Here is a 26,713-nt window from a genome sequence, read left to right on the forward strand (position 1 = left end):
CTCCACCTACATGCGTGGAGATTGAGCGCCGACAGTTGAGACCATTTGACTTGCCTCCTGAAGTCTGTGATCTGATTTTGGCAGACAGGCGTCCCTTCACAAAATCGGTATACGCCTGCAGCTGGAACAAATTTGCGGCATGGTGCACAGTAAAGGCTGAGGATCCCCTCTCTGCCCCCCTTTCAGAGGTTCTCCTCTTTCTTCTTTCTATTACCCAGCAGTGCTCTTCTCTGGGCACTATCAAGGGCTACCTCTCGGCCATATCAGCCTTCTTGAGGCTTCCTGATCAGCCTTCTCTGTTTAAGTCCCCTGTTGTAGATAGATTCTTGAAAGGCATCACACACATGTTTCCTCCTGTTCCTTTCGTGATGCCTCAGTGGGACTTGAACCTTGTACTGATTTATCTGATGTGCGCTCCCTTTGAGCCACTTCATAACTGTCCTCTATGCCTTCTGACTCTTAAAACTGCATTTCTGGTTGCCATCACCTCCGCCAGGAGAGTGAGTGAGCTCCAGGCTTTATCTTCTAAACCTCCTTTCCTTTATGTCCATTCGGACAAGGTTGTTCTGAAGACTCGTCCTTCTTTCCTGTCCAAGGTGGTTACAGCCTTTCATATCGGGCAGTCCATCACCTTGCCCACCTTCTTTCCGCCTCCGCATTCCTCGAAAGAGGAAGAGAGGCTTCGCCGTCTGGACCCAAAACATGCGCTCTCCTATCTAGACCGCACACGCCAGTTCCAGCTGGACGACCAGCTTTCTTGGTTACTTGGGCGCTAAGAAGGGACGGGCGGTGCACAAGCGGACCATCTCTCGCTGGGTCGTTCTGTGCATCAAGGTCTTTTATTCCTTGGCGAAAAAGGAGCCTTCTGTGGGGCTGCACGCCCATTCCACTCGGCCACGGCGGCTACTACTGCCCTGGGTCGGGGAGTCCCCTTACAGGACATCTGTCAGGCATCTAAGTGGGCCTCGCTGCACACGTTTCCAAGTCTGGAGAGATGGCTTTTTCGGCCGTTCGTTCTCCAGGACTTTCCAGGACTTTCTGGTGTGATCCTGGTTCGCAGACCCACCACCGGGGTTGGTATTGCTGGGTTATCTATTCTAAGGTAAGGAATTTAACACTAACCTGTGTCTTTCGGGTGCACAATGTTACTTGCCTTCACTAACGATATATCTGTAAGAACCAGTAGTTAGTATTAGATTCCTCACCGCCCCGCCCATCCACCCCGTTATGCAAACCAATATTTAGGGTTAAGGTATCTCCCTTGAGGGCCCTAGTTGGCACCAGTGTCGGTTTCTATCATGGCGCTGCGTTCCTGGCGCGGAAAGCTATGTACAGAACTGACGTCAGTGCTAGGGGGCGGCGTCTAAGTCCTCAGACAACTTCATCACGGTGATCACAACTCCGACGACGGACGCGGAGCCGCAGATGACGCCTACCGACGGTCAAGGGTACTGCTGTCAAACTTTCCGGATCCAGCCTGACGCCTGGGGATATTCTAAGGTAAGGAATCTAACACTAACTACTGTTTCTTACAGATATATCGGTACTGAAGGTAAGTAACTTATGCATTAGGGAATGTCATTCGGTTTAGCAGTACCAGCTATGAAATAGTTGTAGACCGGTCTGACACCCTGTTGCTTACAAAATGTGCCACCTCTTTGTAGACTTTGAGTACATGTACCCTAAGGGATGCCGAGAGCCACCATCGAGGTGAATATTTATGGTAATGCTAGTCTTTTTAATAAAATAGCCTCTCTAGTCCTAGAGGTTCAAAATTGGTGATGAAAAAAAAAATGAGAAATATTATTAGTTCAGCGACTTTGCAAAAAGCCACATCTCATTAATTCATCTTAGTGTAAAAGGGGAGAAGAGGCCGTGGAGGAGGTTGAAGGTGAGGGGCGTCCGGAAAGCTTCGGAAATATGAATGCGGAGTATAAGACAATTACCAAGCTTTTTACTCTCAAACTAAACATGCGAATTAGACTTTGGTTGACGGCTGTGAAGGGAAATAGTTAATATTGTATTCTCGCTAATCACGTAGGCTGTAGTGCATTTAGACCTACCAGCTCCTAGAATTGTTAACAAACACCTACGACCAGCAGATCCTACTAGTTCTTTTTCTATAAATCCCGATAAGTTACGCAGTTTAGTTTGAGTTCAATTACGCGCTTTCACATTTGCTCCACCTACCCCAGCTTATCGGACTGTGAAGCTTTTTTCGTGCAACTAAATCATCTTTAATAACGTTGTTTTGTTTCTTTCAGTCTCAGCAGAGAACCTGGGTAAGAACTTAAAGCAGATGGAAAGACAACTTCAGCAGCTGGAGAAGGATTTAGAGACCTTCCCCCCTCACGAGGACGCGCATGACAAGTTTGTGACAAAGATGTCCATATCCTTCTGACAGCTGCGTAGCTTATGGAGCATCAGCCAGTCAAGCTTAAGATGTGTTTAACATTTTAAATCTATTTGCATAACCTGCACTCAGCCGCCCGCTTTCGGGGCTTGAAAGCTTTAACCTCTCAGGTACCGCAAAGGTTCAATTTGTGGATTTATTTACAAGGTAAAGTGCCTTGGGTCCTTCTTATAGCTCTCTATGCAGAAACCGTGACCTAATTAAAGAACGCATTTTAGAGCTTCTCAGTGCAGTAACAGTGCCCAGATTGGGATGGAGTCTTTGTTTGCCCTTTGAAGGGAAAATACGTTTTTCATTAACACTTTACCCAGCATATTTTTTTATTATTTTAACACTTGTTCCTTCTGAATTGCAAAAAACAAAACAAAAAAACTGTTACCAAAAGTCTGTGTTGTTTTTTGAGCTTTATTGCGGATCTGAAGCTTAACAATGTATAGACAAAATGCGACCTCACCCGCGTGATTTCCCTGCATCTAATCCTGCAATTTTGTAGAAGTGCATAAAGTTAGTATCATGACACCCCATGCACATTGATCAGGAGCGGTTTAAGCCTCTGTCTGAAGCGCATCGGTCAATACGTTTTTTGAGAGTTTGGAGTCTTGGAGGGACCGCAATCATTCTGTTCACCCCCAATGTATTCCTGAAAGGGGTACCCAAATGCTACTAAGCATTGGCATGGTTACAGGAAGGGACACCGGAATTATAAGGCAAAGGAAGACCAAATTATGCAGGAGGATTGACTAAATAATGCAGCAAAACAGACAAATTATGAGTTACAATGCAGCACATTTTGGGATGTTATTACTTCATTATTTTGTTATTTTACACGTTACTCTATCTGAGCAAAGGTCATACTTTTTAGTACTATTTTGACACCCAAATACAGCAAAAAGCCACCGAAAGATGATCAGTCAACTTTTGCGAACAGCCTTCCACTGCACACCAACGCATAACGCAGTGTAATACCTTTTGATCATTTTGAGCTAGAAACAATAATATTTATTTGTTAAAAACTGCCAAGTATGCAGAAGATGTTATATTCTGTAGCAAGCGCAGCACCTCCATATGTGTGAGAAAAGTGCAGGTACGCGAAAAACGAATCAGTCGCATAATAACATATTTCCTGTGGCCATGCCTATAGGTGTGGCTTGCTACTAAAAGTGCATGAATGTTGATGTACATGCCATCACTCATCAGTGTATTCTTTGCGGCACTCATCCTCGCAGCATCTATTTATGTATCCATTAACTCATTCTTGCATTCATTCTCCTGCCCATCACCACTACCAAACACATAAACTCACCAATCAGTGAAGAGACTCTCAGTTACCAGCCAGACCGATTGGCTTTCCTCTTAGTTTGTGAGGAATGCAAGGGTGCTTCATGTAGTTTGTGACTTTTAGTCAGTAGGAATTAAGAGTGCGGTCAGTAATACACGACTGCTAGTCTGAGTGGGTAACTCCTAACGATTTGTAACTGCTAGCCTGAAGCGCTGTAGGTTTTTTTGGTGGTGAGGGGTGTGAGTTGTATCAATTATGTATCTTCTAATCTTTGAGAGGTGAGACTGCTGTTGGTGGTGAACACTACTTCTTTTAGAGTTGTGAGAAAGCTATCTGTTGTATATTCCTGCTAGCGTGTGAAAATACTGTCAGTAGCATGAGATTGCTAGTGTATGAAAGTGCTGTTAGTAGCGCCGTACTGCTACTCTATAGGAAGTGTGATTTCTGCAATTAATCTTCGACTACTAGTCTGTGTGGGTTGTGAGTGCTTCTGTTAAAGTGTGCCTGCCGCTATTATGAGGGTAGGGGTGCTATTGGTATCTAGTGTGTGAGGGGTATGAGAGTGCTTCCTGTAGAGTGTGACTGCTAGTCCTTGAGTGTATGAGTGTGGATGGTATTGGTAAAGACTTTAACAGTGGCCGTTCGGCTTTCTTCGTGGCTATGTTGAAAATAAGGTCTGTATTTATTTAATGATGGACAGGTCTTACTCTTGAAACATTGACAAGGTTAGTGTCCAGCTACCTAGTGAAGCATATACCATAGTAAAGCTTAGAAAGCGGAAGTGTGAATAGAAGTTGACCATTATTGTTTGAAGGCACTAGAGTTTAGGTGTATCCTTGCTGGATCCAACTTTATAATGATATGCGTTCCATCTATACCAGCTTGCCGACGGAAGAAACGGAGATAATTGATACAGGCTTGCTTACTCATGTAAAAGATTGACACAGAGCTAAAGACTGGTATAGAGATGATGAGCAGTCCACTTAAAAAAAACTGCCAGAGTTATGTGAATGAGAGCAAATGGATTATGAGAGAACGTTGACACTTGATGACAGGTTCACGAATTTGGAGAAACCATTGTATAAAGATGAAAGGAAGAGGCATGGTGGGAGAAAAATCTTGATTCCAGCCTTAGCAGGCTGGCAGGCATACATGATAATGGGAATGCTTAATCACACAACATATAACGGGGTACTTGAAGACAATGACAAAAGGAGTCTGCTGTGGTAAGCTTAGTGACAGTCTGAAGTCCCCACTTAACGGGATGGAACCACTTAGAGGTTTCTCTAAATAAACATAGTGACCCATATCCACATTAAGTGTCATGCCTAATCATTTATTTACATTCTTTTTCTGTAGTGAAGCTTCACCAGTTGGTATTAAGGTGCCTTACATAGAACAATAAATGCGCAAGAAAAGACATGCTTACAAAAAAGTATACCAAGCATAAAAGGGAGTTAGGTAATGAGGGAGCGGTCAGAGAAAGAAAGGTCACTTTGAAGTATATAAGGAGCTGAACAAGAATTGCCTGTGGACCTGGACTAAGTAATGTATTGGTGAAAGTCTTTGATGTGATTGTTCCTTATAGATGAGTAACTCAGTCCATGGGGACCTTAATTTAAGTATCTTGTAATTAGGAAGTCTTGAGTCTTTTTCAGAAGATAAGTATGTCAGGTGCCATTCGTAATTGGATCAGATAGGTGTTCCAAATTTCAGAAGAGGATCCAGAAAAGGATTTTCTGATGGCTACTTCCAACCACAGATTAATCGCCTTTAGAATATCCCAAGCTGCCAGACTGGAGCTCCAAGATATTTCAGCATATCCCTGTGCGCCAGTAGGCAGCATGTGGCCCTGTGTCGATTCCATTCCAGAAGTGACAACTGGAGTCACATAAGAGTATCACCTAAACACACTAACATCAGTTCCTTTCTTTAAGTTCCTTTGTATGTGGATACTCAGCTGTCTCCTAACTTTCTTCTCATCAGTTGACAATCTTTTTTCTCAAAATTATTTTCCAGTGTCCCTTCCCAATTAAAACAATAGGATTTAAACCCTGTTAGGGACTTTACCAAACCGATGTCTGTAACAGATCCTCACAAAGTGTTTCTCTGGTGTTTGGGTCACAACTCAAAGTGATATGAGAAGTGTGCTAATCCAAAGGTGATCCGGGATTGTGAAACCAAGCTGTACACCACCAAACTCCACTTGAAATCACATGAGCCCCGCTCAAAGTCAAAATAGTGGACCCATTCTGCTCTCCACCCATTCCTGCTCTCGAGGCTGCTTGTGCGATAGGTCTTTATCACAATACAATCCTTATCTTCTTCCTCGCCATTCTCTTTCTGAGAAGTCGCAAAAACATCAAGGTGCTCTTTGGTTTACCTCTTTGTCCCCCACCAATGAGCCAATTCTACAGTTTATCTCAGTGCATCCTGATTTTCTGAGGCTGTCTGAGATGTTGCAATATATTGAGGCATTCCAGAAAGACATACTGCAAATCTATTGTACCCTACAAGCTCTCTTTGACGTTGCTTCTGGTCCCATATATCTGCATGGTCTCCAGTCATGTTACTACTGGTGGATCCTTCCTTGGCGCCATCTGGTTCTCCTGAACCAAGTTTGAGTTTAGCTCTGACTTCAGACCCAACTCCACAATCCGGTCCCTATAATGTTGACTTCTGCCCCAACAAGGCAGAAAGAAGACTTGGATCCTATTGTCCTGCTGGACTTCAAACCGAATCCCTTTTGGCAGAGGAAGCTCCTGGAACAGTTTCAACACGTTCTGCCCCTGTTCATTGTGACTCTGACAAAACAACATCTTTACCTAAGAGCCATCCTCTGGCACTCCAACTTTTTATGGAATAATTATTTTAATAGGATCATTCGAGTAATGATACAGCTTACGCCTACAACCACTGGCCGGCAGTGAATGGTATGCACTTGGGAGTACACAGCTTAGTGCCTACATTCCTGGGGCCGGCAGCATGTTCCTAATGAGGAGTTTGATACCTATGGTAAGCAATGAGAGAGGCCAACACCTAACTGACGGAAGAAGAAAACAACGAGAAGGAGCATCAGACCCTAACACACCCCTCTACCTCCACCCCCGCTTCCTCCCCACTGCCGTATAATTAATCTTGGGACCCCCGAGACAGGGAGAGGCCTTGTCCATGCACAGGAGTGGCAGTCATACATCTATTAGAAAATGCGGGCTTGTCATGTTTGTTTGACGTTAGGCGCAAGATCTGTAGATATTTGGGGTAAGTCCCTTCTCTAAATTCCTTTGCTAGGATGGTGATAAACCAGGCTCTGGATAGGTTCGGCTCTGTTACCAACCATGGTTGAGATGCTTTCCATAGTTGATATGACCTACAATTTCTTCAGAAAGATTGTGTTAGGTTCCGCACTCTGAGTAGATATTGTCAGTGGGTTTAGTTCCTATTGTGTTTGTATTGTCGTTGGTGCATAGAATGGTCATTTTGCTGGGCTCCCAAGATTAAAGTATGAATGAATAAAGATATGGATCCTGTATCACAAGATGCATTCCATCTATGCACTCCTTTTTGATTTTCATAAATGTTCATGAAACATTATTCGATAATCAATAATTCATTCATTCATAGCGAAGATTTTTCAAAAGTTCATATTTTTCAAAAGTATTCTGTAAACATAGTATATCATATTTCAAAATAATAGTATTGCCCAATGCATTTCAAGCATTTCGCCCTTCCTCAGGGGACTTCCATTATATCTAGAAACAATAATAATATGTCGTCATTGGTACCATAATGAAAACATTGAGAGTTGCATAGCATCAACAGTAATGGATCACAATGTAAACCCAGGATGTAATGAGAATAAATAATTGATATTGCCCTGTGTGTCTTTCTGAAGAGGTTTGAATTCAATGAAAAAAAGTGCAAAGATATATGAAATCCGGAAGTGGACACTGACCTTAATACGTGTAATGCAGCATGTCAAGAGTCAGCTGCAAAAATATAAACGGAATAGATGTGTTTTAGTAAATCGAACCGTGCCAGAAGTGTTCTTTCTATTTCTAAATCAAGTGACTAGCTGTATCTTACCGAGTCCGTGGGACGGTGGTTCTCTCCTCGCTATGTTCGGCGTGCAGCGCTCTACACAGCCGCGCTCTATGATTTTAAACTCTGTGGTTGCGGCGTTTGGTCACGTGTTACGTGAGGGCAGATAAACATAGAAAACGGAATAACTACCGGGTAGTGTTTGTTTACGTATCCATGGATACGGAACGTTTTTTAACCAGAATTTATGATGTTTTAGCGCAAATAATGTTCTGTAGAGCACAGAATGGAAAAAGTAATGTAAAAATAATATTAATCGTAACACGTGACCAAACGCCGCAACCAGCTGCGGTCTGTTGTACGCCTTTCCGCCTATACCACTTCTGCCCAGAGTGCTGAAGAAGATCAGGCCCGACCGGGCCCTAGTCATCCTTGTGGCTCTGGACTGGGCACGAAGATTTTGGTATCCCGAGCTACTCAGCATGTCAGTCGATCCCCCGATTCGTCTGCCTCTTCAGGAGGACCTTCTGTCGCAGCACCAGGGGACGGTCCTCCACCTGAACCTGTTCAGTCTCCACCTCCATGCGTGGAGATTGAGCTAAGACAGTTGAGGCCATTTACTTGCCTCCTGAAGTCTGTGATGTGATTCTGGCAGCCAGGCGTCCCTCCACAAAATCGGTATACGCCTGCAGGTGGAACAAACTTGTGGCATTATGCAAAGCAAAGGCTGTGGATCCTCTCTCTGCCCCCTTTCAGAGGTTCTCCTCTTCCTTCTTTCTCTTGCCCAGCAGGGCTCTGCTCTGGGCACTCTTAAGGGCTACCTCTCTGCCATTTCTGCCTTCTTGAGGCTTCCTGATCAGCCTTCTCTTTTCAAGTCCCCGGTTGTAAATAGATTCTTGAAGGGCATCACGCACATGTTTCCTCCTGTTCCTTTCGTGATGCCTCAGTGGGACTTGAACCTTGTTCTAACCTATCTGATGTGCGCTCCTTTCAAGCCACTTCACAATTGCCCTCTTCTTCTTCTGACTCTTAAGACTGCATTCCTGGTTGCCATCACCTCTGCCAGGAGAGTGAATGAGCTCCAGACTCTGTCTTCTAATCCTCCTTTCCTTTCTGTCCATCCGGACAAAGTTGTTTTAAGAACTCGTCCTACTTTCCTGCCCAAGGTGGTTACGGCCTTTCACATCGGGCAGTCCATCACCTTGCCCACCTTCTTTCTGCCTCCACATCCTTCGAAGGAGGAAGAGAGGCTCCACCGTCTGGACCCAAAACGTGCGCTCTCCTTCTACCTTGATCGCACACGCCAGTTCCGGGTGGACGACCAGCTCTTTGTTGGTTACGGGGGCACGAAGAAGGTTCGGGCGGTGCACAAACAGACCATCTCTCGGTGGGTTGTGTTGTGCATCAAGGTCTGTTACTCCTTGGCTAGAAAGGAGCCCCATTTTGGGCTGAGGGCCCATTCCACTCTGGCCACGGCGGCTACTACTGCCCTGGGTCAGGGAGTCCCCTGCAGGACATCTGTCAGGCAGCTACGTTGGGCTTTGTTGCACACGTTTGCTAGACACTACTGCCTGGACAGCCAAGTCCGGAGAGATAGCTTTTTCGACCGTTCCGTTCTCCAGAATTTTCTGGTGTGATCTTGGTTCTCAGATCCACCACCGGGGTTGGTATTGCTGGGGTATCTGTTCTAAGGTAAGGAATCTAACACTAACCTGTTTCTTTCAGATGCACAAGTTACTTACCTTCGGTAACAATATATCTTTAAGAAACAGTAGTTAGTGTTAGATTCCTTACCGCCCCACCCATCATTCCAGTTCTGCGAACCGATATCTAGGGTTAAGTTCATTCCCTTTCAGGGCCCTAGTTTCTTGGCACCTGTGTCGGTCTCTGTCATGGCTCTGAGTTTCTGACACAGAAAGCTATGTTCAAGAACTGACGTCAGTACGCGAGGGCGGTGTCTAAGTACTCCGACGTCATCCCGGCGACCACGATGCCGAATAAGGACGCGGAGGTGCAGACGACGCATACCGACGTGCAGAGGTACTGCTACGCAAAACTTTCTGGATTAAGTCTGACGCCTGGGGATATTCTAAGGTAAGGAATCTAACACAAACTACTGTTTCTTACAGATATATTGTTACCGAAGGTAAATAACTTGTGCATTGAGCCTATTCGCTTGCAGCCCTGCTCACGCCAACACTGACATATCTTGGATTTTCACCCGGAGGAATTTTGGGTTATCTACTATCTGTGTCATTGGGGAAGGGAACGTTGTGAAATTATATCGTAGTGCTACTGCATCCAAACTCTTTAAAGTTGTGGCCGTTACAAGAGAGTAGTAAAGTCTCCAATCCCTGTGTCTGCCGAGGGAGCCAAATCCCCCTCCATATGTTTGCACCTGCTATTGTCTGATCCATAAAGGACCAAGGCTTCTCTGAAAGTGGGCAGTTCCTTCTAATATAAAGTGTAGCTGTGATGCCTGGAAGTATCTAGAGATCTGATAGAGACTTCTAGCTGTAGATTCCTTAACTTAGAATATCCCCAGGCGTCAGACTCGATCCGGAATTTTTTCCGCACCAGCACCTCTGCGCGCCGGTGGGCCGCTCTGCCCTGATGGCGTCCACAGACATGACGTCAGCGGAGCCATATATGCCCCTCTCGGCGTGCTGACGTCAGTTTTTTTCTTTTCCGCGTCCAAGCGCGGATCCTGGAAAACCAGCAGTTCCTTGGCCTGGTTTTTGGGCTTTCTCGACACCCTCGATGACGTGCGAACAGTGTGCAATGCCTTCCGGCTTTAAGGCTTGTGAAGACTGTGCACGTCAGATGTCTGGCACTGACCCGCACCTCATCTGTATGTGGTGCCTCGGCATGCACCACGACTCCAAGGACTGTGAGGCCTGTCAGAGGATGAAACCAAAGTCCTTGAGGGAGTGTCGCATGAAGTTGCTGGCCCCACGGATGTCCGGTCCGGCTCCCTCCCATTGCTGCTCTTCTTATCAGGCTCTGCGACCTCCGCACGACAACAGGTAAGCGTAAGCACAGGCGTCACTTACAGATATCTGCATCCACTTTCTGAGCCTCTGCCGCCCTTTCCTCTCGCACTGTGCCGGGAGAGGGCGCACGGCAGCCTCATTCTCTCTGCTCACGCTTTCCTGGTTTTAGGGCAACGCATGCCCAAATGGAGGCTAACTTAAAGGCACTCCTGCTTGTTTTGAGTCGCCCCCTCTCCCTGGTGCGCCTTCGGGTCCCACAGAGGTAACAGGCACTCCTGCCGGGTCTTCGTCTGCGGACGTTTCCCCTGCACCAACAGTGTGCGCCGACTCTGATTCCGGAGCCGACGCAACGCCACCGAGCCAGGACCCAGAGCACAGCCCACCCAGTCAGTCAGCGCATATCCCTCTGCAGCTTCCTTGCAACACCATCGGAGGCGGCGCCGGCAACGCCCAGGTCGATGCTAGGTACTGCACCAGGCTCGACACTGGTTCTGGCACCTCGTGCTCCCTCCAGGCAAGTTGCAGTGGGTGCGGCATCGGTCAATGTCCAAGTGGAGTCCTCTGTGAAGGTCATCGACTTCCAAGCGACTCCGATATGGCATCTTTCGACGCCGGCGTCAAGGCCGCTTCCCTTGGTGGTTTCTCCCCCCAACTCCTCGGGCAGCAATGGCTCTCCACCGCGGCGTCCGTAGACGCCGGTGCTACCATTTACTCCTCCTCATTTGGAACCTGATGTGTCCCTGGACTCCCCTGATCAAGGAGCCAGGGTGCAAGTACCCTGTGTCGCCTGGCCTACTGGTCAGTCTCCGGCTGCCCCACTACTCATGTCCAGTGGCAGGATTAGCTTTCATCCGACAGTTTGTTACCACCTTCACTGATGACAACTGAGTCTAGTGCTGCCTTCACGCCAGCTATTTATGGGGCGGCTGCTGTGCTTGGCTTTTAGACCCCTAGGGTGCCTCTACTTTCTGATCCTAGTTGGATATGCTCCATTTGGAGCCTATCGAAGTAGAACCTTTGCTGCCCTTCGGGGACTCTCTACTTGACATTCTGCGTGACACATGGTCAAGCCACTCTTCAGGTGACCCTGTTGATCGGGCTATTGCTCGTAGGCACCACCCCGCTCCGGGTGATCCTCTTGGTCTGTCTCTTCACCCATCAGCTCAGGGACTAGTTGTTCAGGCAGCTTTTAATTTACAGTCTTCACCCTCTTTGCCTCTGTTACCTCCCACCAGGGAGTCTAGGTGGCTGGATGATTGTGGTCGCCGGCTTTTTGCCTCTGCCAGTGCAGGTATCCTTGCTCTAAATACCTCCTGTGTGTTTGCACGAGCATCCTCCGCTCTTTGGGACTCAGTTGCTCACCTCCCTTCTATTCCAGAAGGTACACGGACGGAATTGCTTTGTCTACTGCTGCATGGCTGAAGCATGGCACAATTCTCCCTTAGGTCATCCCAGGATGTGACTGACTCTATGGAAGGGTCCTTGCTCGCGCTGTCTGTATGCCACCATGCTGGCTGCGCAACAGTCCCTACCCAGATCATATTCGGGATGCCCTCAGAGTACTTTCTTTCAATGGAGTGGATCTTTTTGTCCGCCACGCTGATTTGGCAGTCTCCTGTATTTTGTCAGGGCTGCAATAAATCTTGTTGCCCTATTCTGCCTTATTTTAGGGTGCCCGACCTAACGCACAGATTGGTTTTAGTGGTCGGTTACTGTTCAGCCTATTGCCACTGCTGCCCCACGTGCCTTTACAGGTACAGGTTCCACGGTGCTTTTTACCACTGTTTTGCTTCGTCAACAGGTAATGGCTTTTGCCTTCTGTCATCACCTCGGATCCTGTGGATCCTTCAAACCCTAGGTTGATTTATCCCCTTTTTTTAAAGTTATGTACTCTCACTTCGCCACGAGTATTCTGGCTCTGTGTATCCCTTCTCTTAAACCGGTATACACAAATGGTTTTTTTTTCATGCTGTTCTTGAAGGCTTCTAGTGCCTTTGCCTCCCATCGCTTTCCGCTCTCTTTAGAGCTTCATGGTTTGGTGGTTAACTGCCCTAACATTACTGTCCTCATTGTGGTTCGTCCCCAAGGTTAACAGCGCTGTTAGATTACCTTATGGACGATTAAGTTCTTTCAGGAACTTGGTGGGGTTCAGTCGCAGACCTGCCTCCTCTATGGGTATGGCTTTGGTATTTAGTCTAAAGTTAAGGAATCTGCGGCTAGACGTCTCTATCAGATGAATGAGTTACTTACCTTCGGTAACGATGTATCTGGTAGAGACCTAGTCTAGCCGCATATTCCTTAACGCCCGCCCGTCCTCCCTGTTCTGCGAGGACCTTTTCAGGTTGAGGCTTTCTATATTCGCCCCTTAGGGTGGCTTGCCCTTTGGCAGGGTGATATACTCTCTCACTCCAACACAGACTGCTTTGTTCTGTTTCTCTGCTACTCAAAGCGCTCCACGACATAGGCCCGAATACCTCAAAAACCGCCTCTCGTTCTACACTCGCACCCGCCAGCTCCGCTCCGCCAGCCTAGCCCTCGCCACCCTTCCACGGATTCGCAGAACCACCGCTGGAGGAAGATCATTCTCCTACCTGGCAACCAAAACATGGAACTCCCTCCTTGCACACCTACGAATGATCCAGGACCACCTCACCTTCAGGAAACACCTCAAGACCTGGCTTTTCGAGCAGTAGCAGCACCCCCCTCCACCCTACCGGCCTCCCTCTCAGCGCCTTGAGACCTTAGCGGGTGAGTAGCGCGCTCTATAAATGTTTTTGATTGATGGAATAAACCCAACTTGGTATGGGTCTACCAGACCAGACATGCGGGGATTGAGGCACGTATCCAGAATGCTCGTGAATATTTTCACGTCCGTATTGAGCAAAGAGATGGGGCAGTAGAATCCAAATTCCTTGGGATCCCTGTGAGGCTTTAGGATTACAGAGATGGTTGACTCGCACATCGAATCCGGTAGGTGCCCTGCATCAAGGAGGGAGTTAAATAGCCGGACCAACAAGGGGGCTAGGTTCTGACAGATCTTCGTTATAGAACAATGGGGAAAAGCCATCAGAGCCCGAAGTTTTAGAGAGTTTAAGGCGCGCAGTCGCTGAAAACACCTAATCAATTTGGATGGGGTGATCTAGCTGGGAGGCTACCTCAGGTTGGATCTCTGCTAGCTATGCCCCGTAGATAAGAATCAATGTCTCCGGAGGGAGAGTCCTCTCCCGTGTAGAGCCTGCTGTAGAAAGCCTGGAAGACCTGCAATCTCAGGGTTTGAGCACACCTCTGTCCCGGTGGGTGTCTGAATCATTGCGACCGACCCAGCTATTACCTTATTGCGTAGTTTGTGAGCTAACATATGGCTTGAGCGATCAGCACTGATAAAGGATTTATGTCGGAGACACAACAGGGTGTATTCCACCCGTTGAGTTCAAGTCGCCGTAGGATCAGGCGCTGCTTTTCCAGCTTTCTCCATACCAGAGGGGAACCTGTGCACTTATGAATTGACTCTAGCTCTGCTACGAACATCGCTATCTGTTGTCGCTTCTCGGCGCATAGCTTATTCTCTCCTGCAGAGATAGCTATTAATTTGCCACGGGTGAATAGTTTCAGTGCCTCCCATACCAAAGCAAGGAGAGTCCCTTCAGATCATTAATGCTGAGATAGTTTGTAATGGTCGAGCAAATCTATTTTACCATCTGTTCGGACTGCAGAATGGCATCCCGCAGGTGCCAACGAGAGGGGCTGCAGGAGAAGCCACAGAGGTTCCGCTTTAGCGTGATCAGGGCGTGATCAGACAGGGAGCGACATTCAATAGCAACTTCTCCCACACAGGCCGTCAGGGCAGCGGTTGTAAGGAAGTGGTCAATGCGAGCATTGTATTTGTGGGATGCGGAATAGAAAGTATAGTCTCTAGTTGCGGGTTGTAGGAGTCTCCAGATGTCGCTAAGCGAGCGGCCCATCAGCCATTGCCTCCCGGAGGGCTAAAATGCTCCTGCCTGCGGCGTGCGCTTACTCGATTGTTCTAGGTCTGAGTCCATGACCAGGTTGAAGTTACCACCTATCCATATGGCCTGATCGGGGGAGGTTAGGACTAGTCGTAGTATATTGATGAGGAAGTGTTTCTGATTTTCCTTTGGGGCATTTAAAGTGGAAGCCATAAAATATATGGACCCTTATTGAATCCTAATCCCTAGCTCTCCTCCTTTAATTTCCATTACCGTGGGGGTGACTTTCCCATAGAACTTCTGGGCGAGCAGGATGGCCACCTCATTGTTTTTATTCGAGTCAGATGACCAAAACTGTCATGGGAACCATTGTGAATGCATGCAGTGGGTGTCCTTAGCCAGTAGGTGCGTCTCCTGGAGCATGCAGATGTTGCAGCCCGATCACTCCAGGAGAAACCGTATCGCTCCATGCTTTACGGGGCTATTAAGGCCTTGAACATTGAGGCTTAACCTATGCAGGGACTGTCATGGGACTGGGGTGCGGAGCTCTGGCTAAGCCACTTTGCTTGTATTGTTCTAATGAGGTGAGGGATGAGCGTGTGCAAGCCATTGTCGAGGTGGTAGTGGCAAGAGTAGGATGAGTTGGATGGTATGGAGGAGAAGGAAACAAGGGAAGATAGAAAGATACCCACGAATAGAATGAGAGATACCTGCCGTTGATGAAGAGGCCTGGCGGCAAGACGACTCGGACTGGGACAGCCGTGCCGAGAGAAGCTTCATCCGGTGCTCCCGCCGAGACTTCGGCTTCAGGTGCTGACAGGCTTTACAGTCCGTGGAGACATGGTGCTCGCCGAGACACCACATTCAAATAAGATGCGAGCCGGTCGCGGACATCTGTCCCGAACAAGAGGTACAAGTTTTGAAGCCCAAAGGCATCGCACACTTTTCCTGGACGCGAAGCGTCGAAAAGGAGGCCTGAAAACAGGCCAGAGGAACCACTCACTCCGGATCCGCGTTGCACGCGGAAAAGAAGGAAACTGACGTCTGCGCGCAGAGAAGGACTTGTGTGACTTCGCTGACGTCACGTACGTGGACGACGTCAGGGCGGGGTAGTGTGGCACCACTCCCCGTTGCGCCGAGGTGCTGCAAAAAAAAGAATTCTGGATCCAGTCTGACGCCTGGGGATATTCTAAGTTAAGGAATATGCGGCTAGATGTCTCTATCAAATCTGAAATTTGGGAGACTAACCACAATTTCATAATTGAAGCAAACAGCCTTCAAATGTCTAAAGAAAGACCATCCCGCCTCGCAAGACTAATGTTTGAGAATCTAGATATTTTGAGTAAATGTAACCTGCTCTGGAACACAATAAGAATAACTATGGCAGAAACCCACCATTGCAATACCAGAAGCAACTTAGGAGTAGTCATGATGGGGCTATGGGTCCTGAAACCAGCCTTTTGGAACTAGTACCTTGACCAAGAAAAGGAAGATTAGCACTACATTTGCAGATTTATTTCTCAAACTTATTAAGGGATGCAGGTCAAGAATGCCCAAACCAGTACAAAACCAGACCCAGATACCAGCAAGGAAAGACCGGCGGTCCTGCAGACCCTCTCGGCGGAATTTCCCCTTTATGAGGTGTCCTTAGGGTTGGGCAGTCTGGCCGCAACAGGTCAAGGAGGGGGCCTAGTGGACACTAAAGGCATAACCCTCCCCCACCCTGCCTTGTTGGAGTCTGAGGTGCCACAAAGGACCTTCCTGCTGCAAAGATACGCTGTGTTTGGTCCCTGACCACCCCAACGGAACTCCTTTGCCTGTGGTCCCCTGTGTTGGAGGTCCTGCACTGTGGGTTTGACATGTGGAGCCGCTTCTGCCCTTTGAGGCTTCAATTTATAATGCCCTTTTAGGTACCTTGGTCCAGCCTGCTTCAGGTGACACGGTGGCTCGTTCGGTTTTGCACCGCCACCGTCCAGCTCCACATGACCCAGTCTGTCTTTTTGTGCATCCTGATGCACAGGGGTTTGTGTTGCAGACTTCCTTTTCTTCTCTGCCTCCATTAACACTTCCTCCCTCCCGGGAGTCCAGATGGCTTGAGGCAAGGGGAAGGAACATCTTTGCCTCTTATAGTGCAGCACTGCGGTCCTTGAATACGGTATGTGTTTTGGGGCGGGCTACCTCTGCCCTGTTGGACTCTGCAGAGTCCTTGCTTTCTGCCGCCTCTTATGGCGCTCTTGTCGACCTCCTTCAGGATGGTCGCGACCTGGCCGAATTCACAATCCACTCCGCCTTAGATACTGCAGATTTTTTGGGGCCTGATATGGCGGCCTCTGTTGCTGTAAGGCCACGAGCTTGGCTGTGTGACAGCGTCTTCCCTGAAAACATCCAGGAGCGACTGATTGACTAACCTTTTGATGCTCACACAGTCGGCGGTTCACTGGCTCCTTGCAGGCTTTCATCCTCCCACTTAGATCTTCTTAGACTATCTTCCGTGGTGGTCCCTTTTCATTTTGCATCCTCAACAGATATGCTCTGTGTTTGCCATGGGCGGTGAGCCTTATGTCTTCTATTTATGTGATTAAGAGTGGTTACCCTTTTGTTGGCATCCCTTGGATGCGTTTTTGCTATAAGCTGCCTGTCGGCCTGGTGTGGCTGTGTCCCTCAGGTTGCTGTGGCTGGTCCTCTGACTGTGTTTTTGAGTAGGTGGCTCAACTTGGTATTCAATCAATCACTCAATCATATCATTTGTAAAGCTCACTACTCACCCGTGAGGGTCTCAAGGCGCTGGGGTAGGGAAGGCTGCTACTGTTCGAAAAGCCAGGTCTTGAGGAGTTTTCTGAAGGTCAGCAGGTCTTGGATCTGCCGTAGGTGGATGGAGAGGGTGTTCCAGGTCTTGGCGGCGAGGTGGGAGAACAATCTCCCACTGGAGTTTGCTCTTTGGAAGCGGGGGACTGTGGTAAGGTCGGCGGAGCGGAGCTTGCGGGTGGGGGTGTAGAAGCGGAGTCCTCTGTTGAGGTACGTTGGTCCGGTGTTGTGGAGTGCCTTGTGTGCGTGGGTGAGGAGCTTGAAGGTTATCCTCTTGTTGACCGGGAGCCCATGCAGGTCTCTCAGGTGGGGTTTGATGTGGCTGCGGCGAGGGATGTCGAGAATCAGGCGTGCAGAGGCGTTCTGGATGCGTTGGTGCCGTCTCACGAGTTTGGCCGAGGCTCCTGCGTAGAGGGCGTTTCTGTAGTCCAACCTGTTGCTGCAAGAGCCTGGGTGATCGTTCTTCTCGTTTCATTGGGGATCAACTTGTAGATCCTGCGGAGCATGCGTAGGGTGTTGAAGCTGGAGGAGGAGACGGCGTTGACCTGTTTAGTCATGGAGAGGATGGAGTCGAGGATGACCCCTAGGTTGTGTGCATGGACGGTGGGTGTTGGGGTAGTTTCCAGTGTGGTCGGCCACCAGGAGTCGTCCCAGGCCGAAGGGGTGGATCCGAGGATGAGGACCTCCGTCTTGTCTGAGTTTAGCTTCAGTCTGCATTCCTCATCCATTCAGCGACGGCCTTCATTCCTTCGTGAAGGTTGGTTTTGGTGGTGTAGAGGTTTTTGGTGAGGGAGAGGATCAGCTGGGTGTTCTCGGCATAGGAGATGATGTTGAGGTATTGGCTACAGCTCGGAATTCAAGTTCACAAGTTCTATTCCTTGCTCTCTTTGGCTTGGCTTATTGCCCTAAGAGGTGTTTCCCCTGTTGTTTGGGGTATGCCTACTCCATGTGGGGTACTTGTAGTATATAGCTTGCTTATTTTGCCTGGGCCTGGGGTTCCTGCGGGCTCCATGCGTCGCTTGGTGGTCAATTTGTACGATGTTCTATTTTTTCCTTGATAACATCTGCTTACACTATGGTCCATCCACCTGGGGAGTTTTCATGATCTCATCTTCGGACATGGCTCCTACCTTTCCTTACTGTCTAGGTATGATCCGTTATGGCCGTGTTCCTACTTCTGACTGTTGCTGCCTCTGCATATTATATGTTTGTACCCTTCTATATACCTGCCAGTGGCCTGGCATCCTCTTCCTACGTCGTCACCTCATGTCGAGGCTGCAGTGTCTTGACCAATATCTCTCGGTGTGTAGGTGCTTTCTAAGTGTTGCCTGTTGCGCATATCGTCCTCCTTGCTTTCGCTCATTGGAGCGATTTACCCAGTTGGCATATGCTCGTATGTTCTGAAGTGTTGGTCTCAAATTCTATGACCCCTTTTTTCCACATTATCACCCACTCCTGTTGAAAGATACGCCTGCGAGGCGGTTCTTCTGATGGCAGTGGTCATTGGCTACTGCCTGTAAGTCTATATTGTGAGTTGTTTCTCACTTTGGTTTCATACTGCCCGGTTGGGGATCTTATGCTTCTGTGCGGGCCACTTTAAGGTCTCTATGGCCGTTTTCCAGCTGCGTATTCTACCTGATTCAGTGGTTTAGAATTAATGCAAATTGGCCCTACTTTCCCTTTTTTGGGCTTGGGTGTGCATTGGGCGTGTTTCTTGTCCCTCCGGCTATTACCAAACCATTGCTCAGGTTCTGGCTCTTGCCTTGGACTTTTGACACCGGCGCCTTGGACTTCCTTCTATAGGCTAGTCTGTTCGGCTCTGGTTGCATCTCTTCAAGTTCATTTCAAGCTTGGGTCGGTGTACTCCTCGTGCGCCATTCAGCGGAGAGTGGTCTTTCCTCTCTTTCTCTCTCTCTTTGCTTTAGTATAGGGCTCATGCCGTTCTACCTGTCATTTTGTATACGGGTATGGTATGGCGCTATTCTGACATTTTTGGGATGTCTCTATCCTGTTATTTCTGCTCTTCGAGCTGATGTAGTTACTGTTGGCTGTTCCGCCACAGCTTTCCTCCTTTGTCCGTCACTCTGTTGACGGAACGGAAGCTTGGCGCTTTCTCTTGTTCTGTCGCAGATCCACCTCCCCTTTGAGGTACGGCTGTGGTTCTGGTCTCATCTATAGTAGTTTTATTTGGGGATCTGTGGAGCTCTGTTTCACACTTCAATTACTATAGGGGAAGTGCCAGTCTTTTCCTATCTTCCTGTAGTGGACTGTTGTTCTTTCGGTGCTCCGTTCTTGCTGGACGGCACGGTTCTACATGGTAATGATAGTCTATTTCTGTCTGTTGAGATATTCTTCCCTTGTTGCGCTTGGGGAATGGTCTTCGCTCCCTTGCGGGGCTCTTTCTCACAGCTTTTTCACTTATATGTAGGCAGTGTCTAATTCTGTCTTTTACAATGGTGTCTTGCACCATCCTCCTTCTTTATTCACAGATTTTCATCCCTCGCACACTGTTCCCATAATTTCAGTTTTTGTTGGTGGCTCTGCGTTGTGCAGCGGAAAAGTTTTTCAGAAGAAAACTGATGTCAGCGCGCCGGAAGGAACTTATATGACCTCGCTGATGTCACGTGCGTGGAAGATGTCAGGGCGGGGTCGTGTGGCGCCGTCCCCCGGTTCGCAGCGGTGATGCTGCAAAAGAAAATTATGGATCCTGTCTGACGCCTGGGGATATTCTAAGTTAACACCTTTGACGCTCATGACGAGCTCAGCTCATCATGATGTACACCTCTCATACACTCATGACGAGCTGAGCTCGTCATGGAGCATGGGTTTCTGAATATTTCAGCACACAGCGGGAATAGCTCTAGCAGCCATGGAGTTAAAGAATCTGTGGCTAGACAACACCTCTACCAGATGCATCGTTACCAAAGGTAAGTAACTCTTACAACAATACCAGTCCATAACCTGAAATCGATCTCGGCTTCAACTCATCATTCTATGTGTAATAGCTACTGGAAGCTCCCATGTACTTCGCTTTTAAAAAAAACAACAAAAAAACTACAAAGTCCATTCTACATAAACTACAGGGAAGAGTATATTGCTCTAAGGCTTCCTAGCCCCCTTCAAATTTTCTCAGACTGTTTAGTGGTAGCTGGCCCAAAAGAAGAACCATTACTTATCCAGAGAGAGTTTCCAAAAAACACCTAAAATTTTGGATAAAATCATTTTCTTTTTGATTGATCTTCTTCATCAAAGTAACATCATCCCTATCTCAGAGTCTTGGTTTCTTTCTGTAAAGGGAAATAGGTGTTCATTCTAGCACTGGCGTCCATACATCTCTATATACATTTAATCTCCTCACCACAAATAACTTACATGTCTAATGGACTCTTCTTTTGATAATTTCCTCAAATAATAATGTTGCCAGGAGGCATTAGTCTGTATTTAGACAGCTTTGATACAATTCACACGTCCAGTGCTAGGCTAAGTATCTTATGAGCAAAACAGGTGTCAGCTTTGGAAATGACCCACTTCCACCACACAAACATAACCCTTTACTGCAATATCAGTTGCTTGTATCCAGACTTCATAGATTCCAAGGGCCAGAACTTTGTTGAGCCTTTTGATTAGTCACAATTGTTTTCTTTCTTTGAATTTTGTAAGTTCTGCTGTTTTGAACTTTGCAAGCTTTAAGCTACCTATATTTAACTTGGTTATCTTAAGTTTTCTTTGGCTCAAAGTCTGCAAACCGAGATATCCTCTCATGAAATGGTCCCTTAAGCCAGCACATCTTAATTAATTTTGAGTTTCTCAGATGTTCACTAAAATTCAAGACATTTCAAAACTAGTCTAATGATATTTTGAGTTCTCCAGTATTGAATCTTTCCTAGATTCACATGCTTAAATTTTCCCGGTTATCATGGTGGGAGCCCCACTGTATTTAAAACAAGCTGTGCCATTTAAGTGCAGTCAAAGACATAGAGAAAGCAAGTGACATTGTTAATCAATTTATTTTTAGACCCTAACTTCAACCAATCAAAGGCAAGACCCTGAACCACCCTTCCCCAGCAGAACCACCATACCTCAGATGTCTAACTGCACATTTTGTGAAGAGTTTCCTTGAGCTCTGCCCACTAGTAAACTTTTGCCCCTTTTCTACTCATTGGACATTGGACTATTTCAGTTTTGAGGTAATTGTTTTTTTCAGACTTACCTTCAATATATCAGAGGGATCTAAGAAAAGGCTTTTCAGGCCATGCAGGTCTTGTGGAAAGCCAAGACTTTTTTCAGATGATCTCCGTAAGGACTGCCTATGTTGTTTGCATCCTAACCATGAGCTTTGTGTTAACACTCACTGCAGAACCTTTTCTGCCAAGACACTAAAGGGCCGAAAAGCTGGACTACTAATATGGCTCCAAAAGAAAAAGTCTATATCAGAATCTGGTTTGGTGAGAAGCAGCATCCTAGTCACTTTCCACCTGTGAAAATGTCAAACTAAGGGGTATATCCAATCTATCAAAGAACCTAATAAACAGAAGCTGTTGAAAAAACATCAAGACGTGAAAAACCAGCCTATAACGACCCCCCTTCAAGCTCAACTCAGAAGAAATCTTCCACTTCTTCTTCTGTGCCTGTCACTCCTCAGAAAGATGCATCATTAACGAAAATGAAGCCGTCGATGGACCCGGCGTTGACAGCAGCGGCATCGATGAGAACTTTGTCGACAATACTTTCCTAAACTATTTCTATAACAGCAGTGAAGATGGTCACTCCATCATGTTGACTGCTTCATTGACGAAAGGCAGACGATTACCACCTTGTCGACGGCGATTACTTCAATGACGGCTGTAGGAAAGTAGATTCTGCTTTCATGGTTACCCCCACTTTTTGTCTGGTGTCCATACACTTTTGACTGTAGTCTGCTAGAATCCTGCTAATCAGGACCCTAGCAACTGTGCTCTCTCCTCTAAATTGGCTCTGTTAAGTACTTTGGTACATCCACAGTTGGCTGCTGGTGTACCCTTAAAGGTCCCTAGTACATGGTACTGAAGTAATCCGGGCATAGGTACACCAGGGGTCTCCCATGGGCCTCCCATGGGCTGCAGCAGCATTGTACCACCCATGGGAGACCACTTAAACTCGGACTACAGGCCTGACATTGCAGCCTATGTGAGATGGTGCTTGCACCCCTCACAACAGTTATACGTTCTCTTATGTCTGAGGTTACTGCACTTAGAATATGTCACCCCTATGCTGGCCCTTCAGTCTTGAGGGCAGGATACTTGGTAACAAGTGTGTGGGGGCCCCTGCGTGAGCAGGACACCCCTACAAACCTCGTCCATTCTACAAGCTTTGTAAGTGCGGTCAATCAATCAGGGGGCTTGTATAGCGAGCTACTCACCCGTGAGGGTCTCAAGGCGCTGGGGGGAGAGGGGCATGGGGCGGCTCCGTAATCAGTTGAAGAGTCAGGTTTTGAGGTTTCCCTGAACGTGTGCAGGGTCGGGGAGCGTCTGATGTTCACAGTGACCACGTTCCACATCTTGGCTGCTATGTAGGAGAAAGCTCTCCCGCCGCTTCTGTGTCTGGCGGTCAGCCATTTTAAGGCATCTAGTGGACATCAGTCATTATGAGATGTCTAAGTATATAATGGCTGCACCAAACCTGGTCTTGTTTGATATCAAACATGTTGGAATCCTATCCCAACACAGATCACGGTGCTGGCAGTATGATCCCATGTACTTGGGGACCCTTCTGTACTCCTGGTAACAGCCTTTCAGTGTCTGCCAGCAAGCTAGTGTTGATGCCGACCACAGACATGATTCTGCCCTCCCACTGCTGAGCTCAGCTCGAGCAGGGGAACGTAGAACAATAGGTTTCCTGTCACAGGGAGGTGTGACCATCTCCCTGGCAGGACTTAATGTATTGGGCTGGTGGTGCTTTCCAGTACCCCCAGGCTGCATTGAAGGGACCAGTTCAGGAACCCTTGCTTCCTGCTCTGGCATGAAACTGGACAAAGAACAGGGGAGTATCCTCCCCTCCATCCAATCCCTTCCTCTGGGAGGGATCCCCGAGTCGTTCCAACCCTGCCCGTGGGTATTTAAGGGCTCCCCTGTGGGTGACTCCTCAGGCTCGTCGTGGAACAAGATTAACCTCTGAAACCAAGACACTCCTCGAACATCTGTACACTTGGACTTCGAGACTGCATCACTGAAGGCTCCTGCTGCTCCTGGTCCCGCTGTTCAAGATTTATGCCTTATGTGGGTCTGTGCTTAACCAAGGTTCTCCAGCAGACCAATGGGCATCAAAAACATCTAAAGAAATCTCTCTTTCAATGAAGGAGTCACTCCCCTGCATCTGCAGGGACCGCAACACAGCTAACCAATCTGCTGCGTCTGTCGTCCTACAGACTTATCAGCAACACAAATGGTGGTTCTGCAGCTCCTAAGAGGCCTGACCTGTCTTCTCTGCAATTTTGAGGACAGTGTCCCTTGTTGGAGCTGCTGGGACCAAACCGCATTGACTTGCTATTACCAAGGCTTGTTGTCTTTGCACTCTAGAGATCTTCTGGCTACAAGAAGCTCCAGCCTCCAGCAACTCATCCCTCGAAGATCAGTGTCCTCACTGCATCCCTTTTACTGTGGGCCTCCATCTTTGGTGAGCTGCCTGAGGTCCTTTTGCGTTTCCTGTTCCTTTGGCCTATGGGTCCTCTTGATGGTCTTTGGTGGGCTCAACTGCTTGCTCAGGTCCTGCTCTGACTCTCCTGCACTCGGTGAGTCTTTTGGACCTTGCTGGCTTCAACGTTTGCATCTTTTCGCTTTCCACAGCAGTTACAACTGTATTGCTTTGCCCACTTTTGTAATCTGAACTTACGCACACCACTTACTCACATAGAAACTCCAACACTCCACTGTAGGTAAAAAAAATAGCTTTATTAATATTGTAGGCAAAGGCAATAAGTCACTGAAACTAATAAATTCTTAGGCACCGAGTGAAAGGCAATAAACAATGAATACACCACACTATTTACATAAATATGAAACTGTGAATACAGGTATATAAACAGTTAATGTACAAAGCACCTCACCAGATTCATATTCAGCACCGGAGACTTCAACATCCCTGGCCAAGCACTGAACACCAAATCGGGAACCTGTAGACCGGGGCTCAGGGAGTAATCTCTTCGGGCACCAGAGTTGTCCCGCGAGTGCATCCACTCCAAGACTGAGTTCCTGAGCTCCACCCCACAGACACTGCTTTTTATAGTTTAAATCAACATGTTTGAGAAGCCTCTAGCAGGCGCTCTCACCCATCTATGCATCAGCTCCACCCAGACAGACCTGGCCAGATTCTGTTTGGGCTGTGTTGAGGCAAAAGACATTCCTTTCCTTATCTCTCCGGCCTTGGAGCTTTGCACGGCCATCCTCCCTCTGTCCTAGAGATAAGCATAGAATGCACGGAAAACACTCTGAAGGTACAACATAACCTCACGATGCATCCTCACGAGATGCCTCGCATCAGCTTGTACTTGTTTGCGTGAAAAACATGTTTGTTACTGCTGAAGTGTAACTACAGGACAAGGCAGCACAAAATGGAAGTGCGATGCAACAAAATGGAAGATCAGAGCATTGCATGGAATCGAGGTCAACATGTGATTTAGCATGTGTAAAATGGCAAATGCAGTACAACAACTACCACAGCTTGTAAGTGCGCCTTCCGGACACCGACCACCTGGACACCGATATCCGACGTGGGACAGCTCGTGCACGGCTCCTGGTCTTCCTCAGCGCCGCCTGGTCCTAACAGCTACAGTGACATGTTCACCGTCTTCACTCCTGTACCTCCCAACCTCGGTGGGCATTGTGCTTCTGTGCCTCCTGGTCACCTCTGAGTGGCATAAACCGTCACCTCTGCTTGCAGGTACTACTCTTCAAGAATCCACCCTTTGGATTGCACTGGACATCTTCACAAACTTCCTCAGAGGCCTTTTCTCCAAAATCTTCCATTGTCGTCCACAGCAGGTACAACGTTGTTTCACCCCGTGGCATCCAGCTTCCCTGGTGCAGGTGACCTGGTTCCTGGGGCATCCTTGGGTGGTGTTGCGCTCAAACCTTCCATCTTCCAAAGATTTTCTTCCGGATCCTATGGGAAGGGTCCTCCTTTGTTAGAACTACTACCAGAACATCTCTGTTGACTTCTATTGTGCATTCAGCTGTGTTTCCACTCTGCACACAGCCTCTGTGGGGTTTCTGGGTGCTTACCATGGGTGGTTCCCTGTGTCCCCAGCTCCTCTGAGTCATCTGGTCCAAGTCCTGTTGTGGTTTTGTTTAATCTAATCTACACTGTTGATTAAATGTGTTAAAACAAGCTGTGTTACACTCCTTCAAGATCAGCCTGAAGGCTGCTCTCCACAGCTACCACTTTGAGAGTTTTTAATGGTAATCAAAGACCATTGAAATCTCCATAAGGGTTGCCTGAATTTGTGCAAGTGCATCACTCCTTATACACCATATACTAAGCCAGCCTCCTACAATGACTTTTAAACCACTGTTGATGAGACCCGTGTCGGCAACCATAACAATAACAAAAAAGATCTTTGTCGTCAACGAGGCAGAAAAAGGTGGCATTCTTTGCTGGGAGTGCTTCTACACAGCTAAGACCAAACCTGACATCACCTAGTAAGATCTCTCCATTGCCCCTAGCCTATTTCCTTGAAATAAGGGAATCAGGATATGAGGGGCCTTTCGGTCCAGCATATAGCCATTCTCAATTAAGGGTAAAATACCAGTAGACAGATGATAAAGACAATCCCAACAAGAACACTTCTACTTTCCTGGAAGGGAATTAGTCAATCTGAAAGAAACAGGTTAGTATTAGATTCCTTACCTTAGAATATCCCCAGGCGTCAGACAGGATCCGGAAAATTTTGCGTAGCAGTACCCCTGTGCGTCGGTAGGCGTCATCTGCGGCTCTGTATCAGTCGTCAGCGTCGTTGGCGCCGGGATGACTTTGTCGGAGTACTTATACGCTGCTCTCGCACGCTGACGCCAGTTCTTCTTTTTTCCGCGCCAGCAAGCGCATGTCCGGAGAAAGTGGTACCCTTTAGTCACTTTTTGACTAAACTTTTTGGATCATTTCGATCTGCTTTTCGAGTCGACCGACTCAGACGGTGCTGGTAGGGATGCCCGGGTTCAAACCCTGCATCGACTGCAGCCGACTGATGTCGGTTACCGACCCCCAT

The 26,713-nt window shown here is 47.7% G+C and overlaps 1 protein-coding gene across 1 annotated transcript in view; it reads left to right on the forward strand.

Moving 5' to 3' along the window:
- DIAPH3 (diaphanous related formin 3) overlaps window positions 1-26,713 on the forward strand; it is a 2,291,797-nt gene that overhangs the window by 1,630,718 nt on the left and 634,366 nt on the right. The window contains exon 24 of the mRNA XM_086934906.1: window positions 2,265-2,389. Within this exon, the coding sequence (XP_086791032.1) occupies window positions 2,265-2,389 (125 nt within the window). The remainder of the gene's footprint in view (window positions 1-2,264; window positions 2,390-26,713) is intronic.

Source organism: Lissotriton vulgaris, chromosome 8 (genome assembly GCF_964263255.1).
Source record: "Lissotriton vulgaris chromosome 8, aLisVul1.2, whole genome shotgun sequence".
In the NCBI taxonomy this organism is placed as follows: Eukaryota; Metazoa; Chordata; class Amphibia; order Caudata; family Salamandridae; genus Lissotriton; species Lissotriton vulgaris.